General features: G+C 41.8%; 1 protein-coding gene across 5 annotated transcripts in view; it reads left to right on the forward strand.

Annotated features, from left to right (window-relative positions):
- slc8a3 (solute carrier family 8 member 3) overlaps window positions 1-14,165 on the forward strand; it is a 203,148-nt gene that overhangs the window by 154,741 nt on the left and 34,242 nt on the right. The window contains exon 2 of one of the 5 annotated variants that reach the window (XM_034197894.1): window positions 1,106-1,210. The exons of 3 other annotated variants lie outside the window; for them this stretch is intronic. In XM_034197894.1, the coding sequence (XP_034053785.1) occupies window positions 1,135-1,210 (76 nt within the window). In that variant the 5' untranslated portion in view covers window positions 1,106-1,134. Of the gene's footprint in view, window positions 1-1,104; window positions 1,211-14,165 lie in introns of those variants that run through there. One more of the 5 variants, XM_034197883.1, reaches the window with a different exon arrangement.

Raw genomic sequence — 14,165 nt, forward strand, 5'->3', positions numbered from 1 at the left:
AAATGTTTCTTCACTCTCTTTCACACTATAATAAATAACTGCCTTTGCTTTGCTTTGACTCACCACAGCCTCAGTCAGTCAATCACCTCGTCCACTGTGTGGGTGCCTCTCTGTGACAAGCTAACATCTGTGACAGCTAAACATCATGGCACAGTCTAAATTGTATTCTCAAAAATACAGAAAGGAGTGGGAATCAAACCCTGAGTATAAAGGATGGTTGAAGCCATTTATTGGAGATGACACACGGGCATACTGCCTTTTTTGTAAGGGGGATTTCTATGCCAAACTGTCATGTTAAAACCCCAAAACATACTCAAAAGGCAAAGACATTTCTGATCTACTGTCGTCTGGATTTAACTCCGGTGGTTTCAAGTTTTGATCCTTGAAGGGTTGGGAACGTTGTTTGTACTCCCCTCTACCATGCTCTGTCCTACAGCCGCCATTACATGATATGCAAAGTAGGCGATGACGTCATTTAGCGACTTCTGGCGACTTTCAGGACAGCTAATAGCTACTTTCCTTACTATGGAGTTGGCAACACTGCAACCAACCAAACACATGCTCTAAACATGCGGCTCTATTTAAGCTGCTAGGTCTTCCTGCCTCTGCCTCGCTATGCTGCTGCTGCTGCACTGCTGTGTTCACTTGCTGCGTTCATGTTCCTGCTGCTGTGTTTCATGTTGCTGCTGCTCGCCTGCCCCCACCCCAGCTCCACCCCAGCTTCCACCTGTAGGCCGGGGATATCTAATCATCACTCAATGTTCTTTGTAAATCTGTGGAGTGATGAGGCCTAGACGCCAAACTCAACTATATGCTGCTTATAATAAACATATTAAGAACACGTGAGTTGTCTGACTGAACTGTTAATTTAGTTAATTTCTACTGTTGGAATGTTTAAATGTAACGTTGCATTACAGCTACAGAAACTTGAAGATTTAAAGATGAATAAAAAAAAGCAACCTTTCACCTCCTAACATTTCCCTTTCGCTGTTTATTAATCCTACTTACAGTACAGAGCACTTCCTGTGTCCCTCCATCACAAATTAACCTTTCTCCTCTTCTTCTCTCTTCCCCCCTCTCTGTCCCTCCTTTCCTCTTCTTGCAGCAAACTTGTTCACGTGAAAATTATTGACGATGAGGAGTATGAAAAAACAAGAATTCTACCTGGAGCTGGCCGAGCCTCGCATGGTAGACATGAGTCAGCAGAAAGGTGCGGTACTGAGGAGTTTTCTTCATCTCTTAACACTTCCTCTTTCTCTCCTCCTCTTCCTCTGTCTCTCTTCTCTTCCTCAGTCTCTCGCTCTCACATGTTGTCTTATTTCTCGCTGTTAGTCGTTGCTGTCTCCCCCCGTTTTCTTTATGAAATTCTGAAAATGTCTGCAGAATCTGTAGTTTCCTCTCACACACATATCCAGTGGTGGAAGAAGTATTCAGTGTGTATTATTTATATGTTTAACTATACAGTAACACAATCTAAAAAACACTTTTCCACATGTCATGCAATCAACATCTTAAGTATGTATAATTGTTTGACACATCTTTTCTGCAATAATCCAAAAAAGCTGTAGCTTGGTGCGATGGTGAAGCAGTGTGGCATCATGGGAGTTGTAGTCTTCTCCTGGTTAGTGTTGATGGTTCAGGAGGTTCTTAGAGTCTCGTCCTCCTCTCTGATTTAAAGGAGTAAAAACTGTCAATAAAGCAGTTGACGATGTGTGTCTCAAACATGCATTAAACTGACTTTGTGCCTGTCAGAAAATGTGTGTTCTTACATGCATTTCCTCTGGGTATTGTCTCATTTAAAGGCTGCATTGCATGTGTAAAAGTAGATTTTCCCTCTTCTTTGCCCACTTCTTTACCTTAAATTGTACTTTTCTCAAAGGCACTGCCACCTTTATATCCCTACCTCTCTTTTCTTAAACACCATGTACCCCTAAAGACTCTTTATCCCACAGCCCTGCTTTCAATTATGTGAGGGAAACTTCTGCGTAGCAATGCAGTGGAGTCACCGACTCAGGAAGAGACACGGGAAGAGCAGGAGCTTTGATGTCAAACACTGATGGTTTATTTAGGAGCTTCGGCCGCAGAATTCACATCACAAGTCCAAGAGCCAGAGGTTCTGACTTCACGGTAGAGTTGCCACGTCAATTCTGGAGCGCCTCTCTCTCGTTAGCCCATTTAACTGGTTTCGCAGAGAGTAATCAACATATTTGAGAAGATAGCCTAAACAGTTGGGAACACTGAGTCACTTGCGTCTGACACTTATGGCCTCGAAGATTTCACACCTTGGAGTCCACAAACACAGAGAAGGAAGTGTCCCATTGTACCCACAACAATAAACCATCTGTGACCGAGGGTTGCCCGGTCATAGAATGGGAACAACAACATCATGGCTGAAGCAGCCTATCTCCTTAAAGGAGATAACAGACGTCAGGGTTGATCATGCACGTATCTTCTAGTCTAGGACAATTATTTCCCTAACAATATACACTCAAAACACACACATCTCATCCTGGGCCGGTACTGAAGTGGGCCGGCCGGACGATGTGGACCGGTCGGATAAGTCACTAGCACCCCCCTCGTCGACAATTTACTAGCGGTATTTACTTGCGGTACCGAGGTGGGCCGGCGGTACCAAAGTGGGCCGGTCGAGAGTCCCGGGCTGATTTGTAGCCCCAGTCCGCCCCGTCTTCATCATAATGTCAGTCCGCTGAGACTAGACATGGTCATCTAGGAGCTGCCATCATTTACCTTCTGCCATTATGTAAAGACACATTTGACCTGAAAGCAGAGTCTGGTAGCTGTCTGTGTGCCTGTTTGGGAGAACGTGCGTGCAATCTGCTGCTGGTGAAATGAGATTATTGATTCATGTTTGGCTCTAAGGCTGCACAGGTCTGTTTTGAAGTTAACACAGTGGTGGAACTTTGTGAAGAAGCTCTTTTAAGTTGTGTTCAGATCGTTTTGAGGTCGTGCATCTTCTGACGGGGGCGATGTTACTCACCGCGAGATATATATATAATTTGTTTTATTTGACTCCTCTGCACAGCTTGTCTTTAGGCTGCAAGGTGCATAAAGAAATAAAGGAGGAAGAAGAGTTCCCATCAGAGTGAGTCTTCGTCAGGAGTTGTGTTTGTTTTCCTGTTTGCAGAAGTTAATGTCAGCTGAAAGAAGCCAACAGGCATTTTTTAAAGATTGCTGCCGTTATCTAACGTGGTGTTATCTAACGTGAGCTCAACTTTCTCGTTTTATTTCTGTTTTCTCCCTTTACTGTTTTCACCCGTGTTTATGTCTTAAGGTCACCCCATCATGCTATTTGTAGGCAATAGCATAGGTCTCAGATATATACAAATATATAAAAAAACATGTCCTATGAAGTGTTTTGCTCAAAATACCAAAACGATCATTCTAGCCATGCCTCATATCCCTCTATTTCACTTCCTGTTTCAAAAGTGCTGATTTGGGTATAAAGCTTTAAAAAAAGAAAATAAATTGATAATAAAAAGGAGAGGGGTCTGACGCTCATGTGGGACCCGGCAGCTACTGTCTAAACTAAATGCTGCCGTGATGAAACGCCCATATCATGGATTATCAAGGATTCTCTCTGAAACAGTTTGGAGCTCAAAGGCTTTCCTCTCTTGCCGGTTATACCACAAGGTGAGTTCCTTTTTACTTCCTGCTTCTTCACACACATGCTCCTCCAGTACAGGTTAGCTCTGAGTGTTTAGCGATGCTAATGTAAACACCGACCATATTACGTCCAAAACAGTCGGGCATTGTTTCTGATAGCACGTTTCTGATTGGGCCGTGGGTCCACATTTCAGATATTACGTCATATCGGACGCAAATCTGGATCAGCTTCGTTGTTCCCCGTTTTAGAGATTTGGGTACGGAGGAAAAGAGAGAGGGTTTTATTTTCTGACGCTGCGTGAGTTCCCTGACACACCGGGGACACATGTTTATGTATAAAAGACATCAACAAGTGCATTTGCATGATAGGTCCCCTTTAAGTATATTGGAAGTTGCATTGTTTGTAGGAGCCTTGAAGATGATCCAATGCCGAATCGACACGGTAGCTTTCATGACAATAAACTCATCGAATATATGATTTAAGGCATGTAGATTTAGATTTTTATGAAAGTCAGTCAATAGACTTGTGCATAACGCAAACAAATAAAAAAATAATATGAATCTACGATAGGCGTCACTCTTAGCACGATGAATTTTCTCTCAGCTTCAGCATCGACATCTGCACAGAATAAATATAGAATAGAAATGTTCAGAATTAAAAAAAAGACATATATTTGTAATCAACCTAAATACGTGCTGCTGCCGACATAAAATAAAGAGCTTTTTTTATTCTTTTCTACAGTACACGTCTTAAATAAATGCAGTGAAGCCCATCAGGGATTCATCTTACTAGATATTTTAAACTGATCTGAATATTTTAACAATGTCATTTGGTGGGAATGCTGAGTGCTTTGTGGGGTTTTCTCTTTACCCTATTGAGTAGGTTTTTGTGAATGGTCTACAAAGGCTACATTCAGGAACATAGTGATATCTCTACGTAACACTAGCGCTCCTATTGGCTAGCGCTCCAACACACGTGATAGGCTAAGGGGCGGGACATCAGCTAACCAATCAGAGCAGACAGTTCTGTCGTATACTTCGAATCTTTCATCAAAGATATGAACTTTTATTTTTTTCATTCTCATGGTTATTTTGTCTATCGTCGTTATTTGATTTACAAGATCGTTACATTTACATTTTATTAGGTTCATCCTCTTTTAACCAGTTCCTTTCAGTTTGTTTAAATGTTTATACTTTTTTTGGATATATTATACATCTTAAGGTTGTTTTCATGGATGATAAACCTCAGCTGTAACTACCGCACTAATGAGGTGCAGACGGTTGACCGTGAGTAAGTTGTGTGCTTACTTTTTTTAAATGCGGCAGGTAATGAATGTATTAGATCGGGGGGTAATAAATGTTGGATGTGTGTGTGATGAGGAGGTAAATGAAAAGCTCTTTCTGTAAGATCATATTTATGAATGAACGATGAAGTTGATTTGAAATTAGAGGAGCTTCATCAGAGTTTATCGGAGGGGAACATTTATTCTGCCGGAAAGCAGCGGTGTGAACGATATGATAATTCCTCACTTTTCGTATATAATGTGGCGATTATACTGTTGTTCAGACCCGCTGATGTGCGGCTGATTGGGTTTTGTTTTCCTGCTTATTAAAGCCGGAGTGCAGCGGCTGAATTGATGAATATTCTATGAGAGGCTTTGTTTTGTTTCATTCTTTTTTTAAATATTAAACAGCCTTGTTCTATTTTCCATCGCCAGCCTTTTCCCCAAACAGTACTTTGCATCATGAAAACTGATTTCTCCTCCGTTATAGAAGATCAAAATAGGAACACAAACATAATTCTCAGATCTCATTTTGACTCTCTGATGTTTTTATGTATTACGAGCAGTTGCATCACTCTGTGCAACTTTTTCCCGACTTTATTCAGAAGATGGAGACAGTGGAAGAAGTACTTTGGTATTTAACTCAAAGTAGTAATTTACGGTGGCCGACAGGTGCAAAATCGCCTACAGCGGCATAAACATTTCCATCAGGAGAAAACGAAACGATACAGAAATTATGCAAATATAAAAAACAGAAATGTACCAAAACACATAAAGAAACATCTTCAGCAACTTGAGGAACTTAACTAACTTACTAAAGCTGCAGAACGGAACCAGGGGACACTAAAAGTGACGCACACAGCTGGGAGACCAGGGGACACTAAAAAGTGACGCACACAGCTGGGAGAACAGGGACACTAAAAAGTGACGCACACAGCTGGGAGAACAGGGGACACTAAAAAGTGACGCACACACCTAGAAGACCAGGGGACACTAAAAAGTGACGCACACAGCAGGAGACCAGGGGACACTAAAAAGTGACGCACACAGCTGGGAGACCAGGGGACACTAAAAAGTGACGCACACAGCTGGGAGACCAGGGGACACTAAAAAGTGACGCACACAGCTGGGAGACCAGGGGACACTAAAAAGTGACGCACACAGCTGGAGACCAGGGGACAACAAAAAGGAATGCACACAGCTGGGAGACCAGGGGACACTAAAGAGTGACGCACACAGCTGGGATACCATGGGACACTAAAAAGTGACGCACACAGCTGGGAGACCAGGGGACACTAAAGAGTGACGCACACAGCTGGGAGACCAGGGGATACTAAAAAGTGATGCACACAGCTGGAAACCATGGGACACTAAAAAGTGACGCACACAGCTGGGAGACCAGGGGACACTAAAAACTGACGCACACAGCTGGAGACCAGGGGACAACAAAAAGGAATGCACACAGCTGGGAGACCAGGGGACACTAAAAAGTGACGCACACAGCTGGGAGACCAGGGGACACTAAAAAGTGACGCACACAGCTGGAGACCAGGGGACACTAAAAAGTGACGCACACAGCTGGAGACCAGGGGACAAACAAAAAGTGACGCACACAGCTGGGAGACCAGGGGACACTAAAAAGTGACGCACACAGCTGGGAGACCAGGGGACACTAAAAAGTGACGCACACAGCTGGGAGACCAGGGGACACTAAAAAGTGACGCACACAGCTGGGAGAACAGGGGACACTAAAAAGTGACGCACACACCTAGAAGACCAGGGGACACTAAAAAGTGACGCACACAGCAGGAGACCAGGGGACACTAAAAAGTGACGCACACAGCTGGGAGACCAGGGGACACTAAAAAGTGACGCACACAGCTGGAGACCAGGGGACACTAAAAAGTGACGCACACAGCTGGGAGACCAGGGGACACTAAAAACGTGACGCACACAGCTGGAGACCAGGGGACAACAAAAAGGAATGCACACAGCTGGGAGACCAGGGGACACTAAAGAGTGATGCACACGCTGGGATACCATTGGGACACTAAAAAGTGACGCACACAGCTGGGAGACCAGGGGACACTAAAGAGTGACGCACACAAGCTGGGAGAACCAGGGGATACTAAAAAAGTGATGCACACAGCTGGAAACCATGGGACACTAAAAAGGGACGCACACAGCTGGGAGACCAGGGGACACTAAAAAAGTGACCACCAGCTGGAGACCAGGGGACAACAAAAGGAATGCACACAGCTGGGAGACCAGGGGACACTAAAAAGTGACGCACACAGCTGGGAGACCAGGGGATACTAAAAAGTGACGCACACAGCTGGGAGACCAGGGGACACTAAAATGTGACGCACACAGCTGGGAGACCAGGGGACACTAAAAAGTGACACACACAGCTGGAGACCAGGGGACACTAAAAAGTGACGCACACAGCTGGAGACCAGGGGACAACAAAAAGTGACGCACACAGCTGGGAGACCAGGGGACACTAAAGAGTGACGCACACAGCTGGGAGACCAGGGGATACTAAAAAGTGATGCACACAGCTGGAAACCATGGGACACTAAAAAGTGACGCACACAGCTGGGAGACCAGGGGACACTAAAAAGTGATGCACACACCGGAGTGCTTGGTGACTTTCAGGATTATAAAGCTGAACAACTGTCTCTGTCTCAGAGTTATTTTGTCTCATAAAAGTGTTGGTCAGTATATCTGAAATAACTAGGTTAGCTTCGTTAGCTAGCTAGCTTACAGCAGATCTGCAGTAACATCAGAAGGAGTCATGTGATCACATTGTTAAAATAAGACCATAAAACATGTTAGGTAAGTTTCCAACAACAGTGAGAATAATTCTGAAGTACTTGAGTAAATGTACTCTCTCCTCCTCTGGCTGCAGATGTGACTTCGTACAGAGTGAGAGATGAGAGTAATCACCCTGACCTGTCAGAGTTATTTACTGCAGCTCTGCCCTCTGACTTTACACTGAACCGGTCCAAACCATTAACACCTCTATTATTATTATTACTCCGGTGAGGAGGCAGGACTCTACTGTTACTGCTGCTAAAACACTGCAGAGTTATCTGGTGACTCAAGTGAGATGTGCGAATATTATGTTATTTTTTAATTACAGGGCTGTCAATGTTAATATGTATAATCACACTACTAAGTTTGACCCTCATCTCCTCCTGTAATTCCAGCGTGGATGTTTACCATGTATTGCATGCAGTAAAAAGTACCTCAGGCTACATGTACTGCACTGTCTGTAATAATTAATAATTAAATAAAAGTAATACAAATGTAAATATACTAATATAAAAATAACAATTTAAAGTAAAATGTAAAATAAAATATAAAATAAAATATATATATTCACATACAAATAAGAAGTGAAATATCCAATGAAAAATACAATAGAATATAAATAATATATTATATAAACATAATGATTTTAAGAGAAGATATGCACATAACACATACATGTTACAATAGATACAGCTGTGTATTAATATTAAAATATATTCATGCTCACTTGCACAGGTTAAAATGGTTTGGCTGTCGATGTTAAAGTAAGTCCCAGTGCAAAATACTGAAGTACACACATGTGCTGAAAACAGGAAATAGAGGAAAGAAAGAGATGTGTCTAAAAAATCAGTATATGAGAGGTGTGTGTGTGTGTGTGTGTGTGTGTGTGGTGTGTGTGGTGTGTGGTGTGTGTGTGGTGTGTGTGTGTGTGTGTGTGTGATGAAGAGCAGTGTGTAGTTGTAGCAGTGTATTCTCTGAGTGCAGGACCTTGGGAGGACTGTGCAGAAAGTGTGTACCGGGCGGAGGCCATCACTCATGTCAGCGCTGTGTTAAACATCCTGTCGTCCATGTGTTGTATGCACCTGTCGGAGAGAAGTGTGGGTTTCTGGGAGTATTATATTATCATGTAGTGTCAGTGTGTGTGTGGCTGCAGGATGAATGCCCCCCCCCTGCAGTAATCCGTCTCCCATTGCCACTTTCCATTCAGATCAGACAGACCCAGCGAGGGGGAAACGTGCCACACACACGCACGCGCACACACACACACACACACACACACACACACACACACGTACACACATACCATGTATACATCACTTCAGGGGACATTACATTGACTTACATGCATTTCCTGGAGACTTATCCTAACCTTAACCATAACCAACACATGCCTAACCCTAACCCTAACCCTTACCCTTACCCTAACCAAGTCTTCACCCTAAAATTAATGATTCCCCTCATGGGGACCTCCATTTTGTCCCCATAAGGGAGGCGAGTCCCCACACGTGACTGTGTAAACAGATTTAGGTCCCCACAAGTATAGTAATGCTAGGCCACACACACACACACATACCATGTATACATCACTTCAGGGGACATCTCTTTGACTTACATGCTTTCCTGGAGACTTATCCTAACCTTAACCAAACAAGTCTTCACCCTAAAATTAATGATTCCCCTCATGGGGACCTCCATTTTGTCCCCATAAGGGAGGCGAGTCCCCACACATGACTGTGTAAACATATTTAGGTCCCCACAAGTATAGTAATGCTAGGCCACACAGACACACACACACCAAACAACATTCAGGTCATGGGGAAACGTGCCACACACACACGCACACACACACACACACACACACACACACACACACTTGCATATATGACCTCCAATTGTGAGTCATTTTTTGAAGTGATTCTGAGGCACTTTCCAAAATGTGTGAAGTTTGCGTTTAGACTACTGAAAACACACTCCTTATGTAGACAATGAAAAGCTATTTTATTTGACCTTTTCCAAATGTCAAGTGCAAACCTAAAATGGGCTTTATATCCTGCTGATGTTCAGGTGTATATCAGTATGTAGTGTCTCTACTTTAAAGAGTTCTCTCCTGCTGATGTTCAGGTGTATATCAGTGTGTAGTGTCTCTACTTTAAAGAGTCCTTTCCTGCTGATGTTCAGGTGTATATCAGTATGTAGTGTCTCTACTTTAAAGAGTCCTCTCCTGCTGATGTTCAGGTGTATATCAGTATGTAGTGTCTCTACTTTAAAGAGTCCTCTCCTGCTGATGTTCAGGTGTATATCAGTGTAGTGTCTCTACTTTAAAGAGTCCTTTCCTGCTGATGTTCAGGTGTATATCAGTATGTAGTGTCTCTACTTTAAAGAGTCCTCTCCTGCTGATGTTCAGGTGTATATCAGTATGTAGTGTTTCTACTTTAAAGAGTCCTCTCCTGCTGATGTTCAGGTGTATATCAGTATGTAGTGTATCTACTTTAAAGAGTCCTCTCCTGCTGATGTTCAGGTGTATATCAGTATGTAGTGTCTCTACTTTAAAGAGTCCTCTCCTGCTGATGTTCAGGTGTATATCAGTATGTAGTGTCTCTACTTTAAAGAGTCCTCTCCTGCTGATGTTCAGGTGTATATCAGTATGTAGTGTCTCTACTTTAAAGAGTCCTCTCCTGCTGATGTTCAGGTGTATATAAGTATGTAGTGTCTCTACTTTAAAGAGTCCTCTCCTGCTGATGTTCAGGTGTATATCAGTATCTAGTGTCTCTACTTTAAAGAGTCCTCTCCTGCTGATGTTCAGGTGTATATCAGTATGTAGTGTCTCTACTTTAAAGAGTCCTCTCCTGCTGATGTTCAGGTGTATATCAGTATGTAGTGTCTCTACTTTAAAGAGTCCTCTCCTGCTGATGTTCAGGTGTATATCAGTATGTAGTGTCTCTACTTTAAAGAGTCCTCTCCTGCTGATGTTCAGGTGTATATCAGTATGTAGTGTCTCTACTTTAAAGAGTCCTCTCCTGCTGATGTTCAGGTGTATATCAGTATGTAGTGTCTCTACTTTAAAGAGTCCTCTCCTGCTGATGTTCAGCGTGTATATCAGTATGTAGTGTCTCCATGCTTTAATGTTGAAACAGCTCTTTATTTTGGTCATACTGCCTGTGCTGCAGCACCTCTTTTCACCCTCTGTCTGAAACCAGGGCCCAGTCTGCTCTGATTGGTTAGCTGGCCGGCTCTGTTGTGATTTGTCAACATCTTAGAGATGTCCGGCCCCTTAGCCTATGGAATGTAGCCTTTGTAGATCATTGACATGCACAAAAACGGCACAAAACAGAATGAGGCCTCTTTAAACATTTTACATACTTAAAATAATGTATTGATTTAGAAAAAAGCCACTAATTACAGCACAGAAAATGATGGCTACCTCAGAATAAACACATTACTGATCATTCAAATGAACATTGTTAAAATATTCAGTGCAGTTTATAATATCTAGTCAGATGAATCCCTGATGGTATTTCTTTAAACTCGTTAAGATAATTGGCCTCCAGATTATAATCTCCAGCCTGTGTGAGGTCGGACACTTCCTCTCTCCTCGGGGATCTGCTGTCTGTTCAAAGAGTCAATCCGTCCTGCAGGAACTCTCAACGAAGCTCTTCAATCAATTAGGCGCCTAATTGGGCCCAGATAAAGACCTTATCACCAGAAAACCCCTTACAGATGGAGCAGGGTCTCAGCGATGTGGTGGGGGTCAGAGACAGGATGCTGCTGGTCTTTGGCAATTGTACGGTAATTTAAGAAGGAGATACTAATAGTTATAATGAAATAAATGTTTGCTTTACAATAAAAACAAACAATAGAGCCATAACAGATATCAAAATGGATAAGATTACAATCAATACCCTTTGTTAAATAAAAACACAGTAGTTTATGCGAATTATACACTGAAAACCCTCACATCAGATTTGAGTGAAAACAACTAATCTATGGACATAAGCTTCAACATATATTTGACTCATTTCAAGTCAAATTCAATTAAAACGAGACCACAATTAATTGAAGTGATGAGTTACAGAATATCTGACAGTTCGGTCTAATGATACAATTCAGTTTTTTTTTTAAAAACATGACCAGCTTTTAAGATCTATCTTTGAAGTGTTCCTAAAAAAACTCCACACTTTTGTAGTATAAAGAAAACAGTTTGTGTCTTCGAGTCTTTTCTAATAACTGGGAGCATAATAAAGTTGAGTGTTTAGTGTCTAAATTCAACAATTCACTCCAAAAATAGACATTATTCCTCTGATCTGTATTTATTTATTAGTTTTGATGTGAGTAGTTGGGGTTTGATACCGGACGTAGAGATGTCTGCTTTTTCTCCCAACATAATGGAAACCGTATTTTAGTTTTTGGGTAAACTGTCCCTTTAAGGCAGGGAGATACTGCTTATAAATGTCTTCATCTGTAAACCCTGACAGTGCAGGAGATGTTAGACTCTGCTTTATTTTGTGCAGCATCACTGTGACCTCGTGTCTTCGTCTGGAGGACAGGACGACCGGTCTGGAGGACAAAGTCTGCAGAACATTTATTAAACCGTCCCTCACATTTTAGTGATTTTATGTTCAGGTTCTGAGTGGTAAATTCATCCTTCTGGCTGCTTTCCCAGTTTTATTTTTGGGGGACTTTGGAATATTTGGACGTTGAGGAACTTATGGTTCACAGGGACAAAAGACGGTAGAGAAACAGTAAGACAACAGACAAGAGCTAGGGACTCACGTTTTTAACAGATTTGATCTAAAAGCGTATTTGTAGTGTCTGTATTCTTTATTTGGAGTCACATAGTGGAGATGAGAGCAACGCTAACGTCATTTCCGGGCCAAAATTACGGCCCGCCTACTTTCCGGTAAAAATAATGCATCAAAGCAAAGCGGGAAATAATAGTTTCTTCATGTCTTAAAGCTGCTGAGTCATATATTGCACCCAGATTGCACTTCAAACAACAAATAAATCCAGATTTATTAAGGTTTACACATACAAGGAATTTGCTTTGGTGTAAGTGATGCATACAGAGACACAGAAAGAAGAATATGTAACAAAAAATACAAAGAGTACAATTATAAAAGCTATTGCAAAAAATTACAAATAAAGACAATATTTACACAAAATGTAGTTTTGTAGGAAACTGAATTCAGGAAAATATAATAAAATATGACAATACTATATTCAAAATGGAGAGCTGTGCTGATTTAAAAAAGAGGTATCATGGAGCAGAAATGTGCAAAATGTTGGACATTCATCGATTGTATTACACCAGTTATCAAGCGATGGGATGTCCATTTTCGAGTAATTGCTTTTTTTGCAGCTAAGGTCAGAATTCCAAGTATTTGTTTTTGTTTTGAAGTTTGTCAGAATTCAGTGTAAGAGCCCCAACATATATTTTGTCCCAATTAAATGGCATTTTTGTCTGCAGTACAATTTGGATTTCTGAATGGACTTTGTGCCAAAAGATGATGTTTTTTGTTCAAATCCTGGCAGTGGAGTTGTGAATTGGCTTTAGTGTCCCAATTGAAAAATGAATGACACACAGGAACCATTATCCTGCTCATACCTGCAGTTTTATCTCCCGATGCTTCTTGGTACCTCAGTTTGTCCTTGTTCCTGACGGCTGAGACCTCTGTGAATGAGCGATGGGGAACAGCTGTCTCTCCCTGCAGGAGACGAACCTCTCCACCTGTTGAAGGCAGATCCAGGGACGAAACCCACTAACAATGTCGATCTGTTTCATAACCACAGCACATTTAGGAGGAGCACGAACACAGCAGGTACAGGGGGACACTGGATTGACTTTGAAGATGTCTGGAACATTAAGCCATTTTTACTCTGCAACAGATAGCATGCATATAAATGATCCCCTCACATTAGACAGATATAACTTCCTACTTCATGGCCTCATGTTTTCACTTTATTATGGATATATGCATCAGATCCTATAGCAGGTGACCAAAAGGCATTTTATTTGAATGATTAAAGCAATAGTTGGACATTTTGGGGAATGCATATCCCCTTTTTTTGCTACCTACTACCTTTCCGAATAGCTAATGTGAGACAAGGCTAACTGTAGGTTTGCTTAGTTAGCTTAGTTTAAGTTGCTAAACCAAATATTTAATATTTAGACACACAAAGGTCAGGATTACTTTGTTAAAGGTAGTTTGTTGCCATTGTAGAACACAGGGTTAGACAACAAAAGGCAGTTGTCGTCCTTAATCAACCATCACATATCTTGCTTAGTTTAAAGTTACAGCTAGTAGCCGGTTAGCTTAGCCTAGCACAAAGACTGGATACAGGTCCTCATAATCCACTAACTAGCTACTTTAAAGCTACTTTTTTACTTTTGTTTTACTTTTATTTACCTTTTTTTTATCTTTTAAACCCAAAGATGAACATATT

The sequence above is a fragment of the Gymnodraco acuticeps genome, unplaced genomic scaffold, assembly GCF_902827175.1.
Source record: "Gymnodraco acuticeps unplaced genomic scaffold, fGymAcu1.1, whole genome shotgun sequence".
NCBI classification, from domain to species: domain Eukaryota; kingdom Metazoa; phylum Chordata; class Actinopteri; order Perciformes; family Bathydraconidae; genus Gymnodraco; species Gymnodraco acuticeps.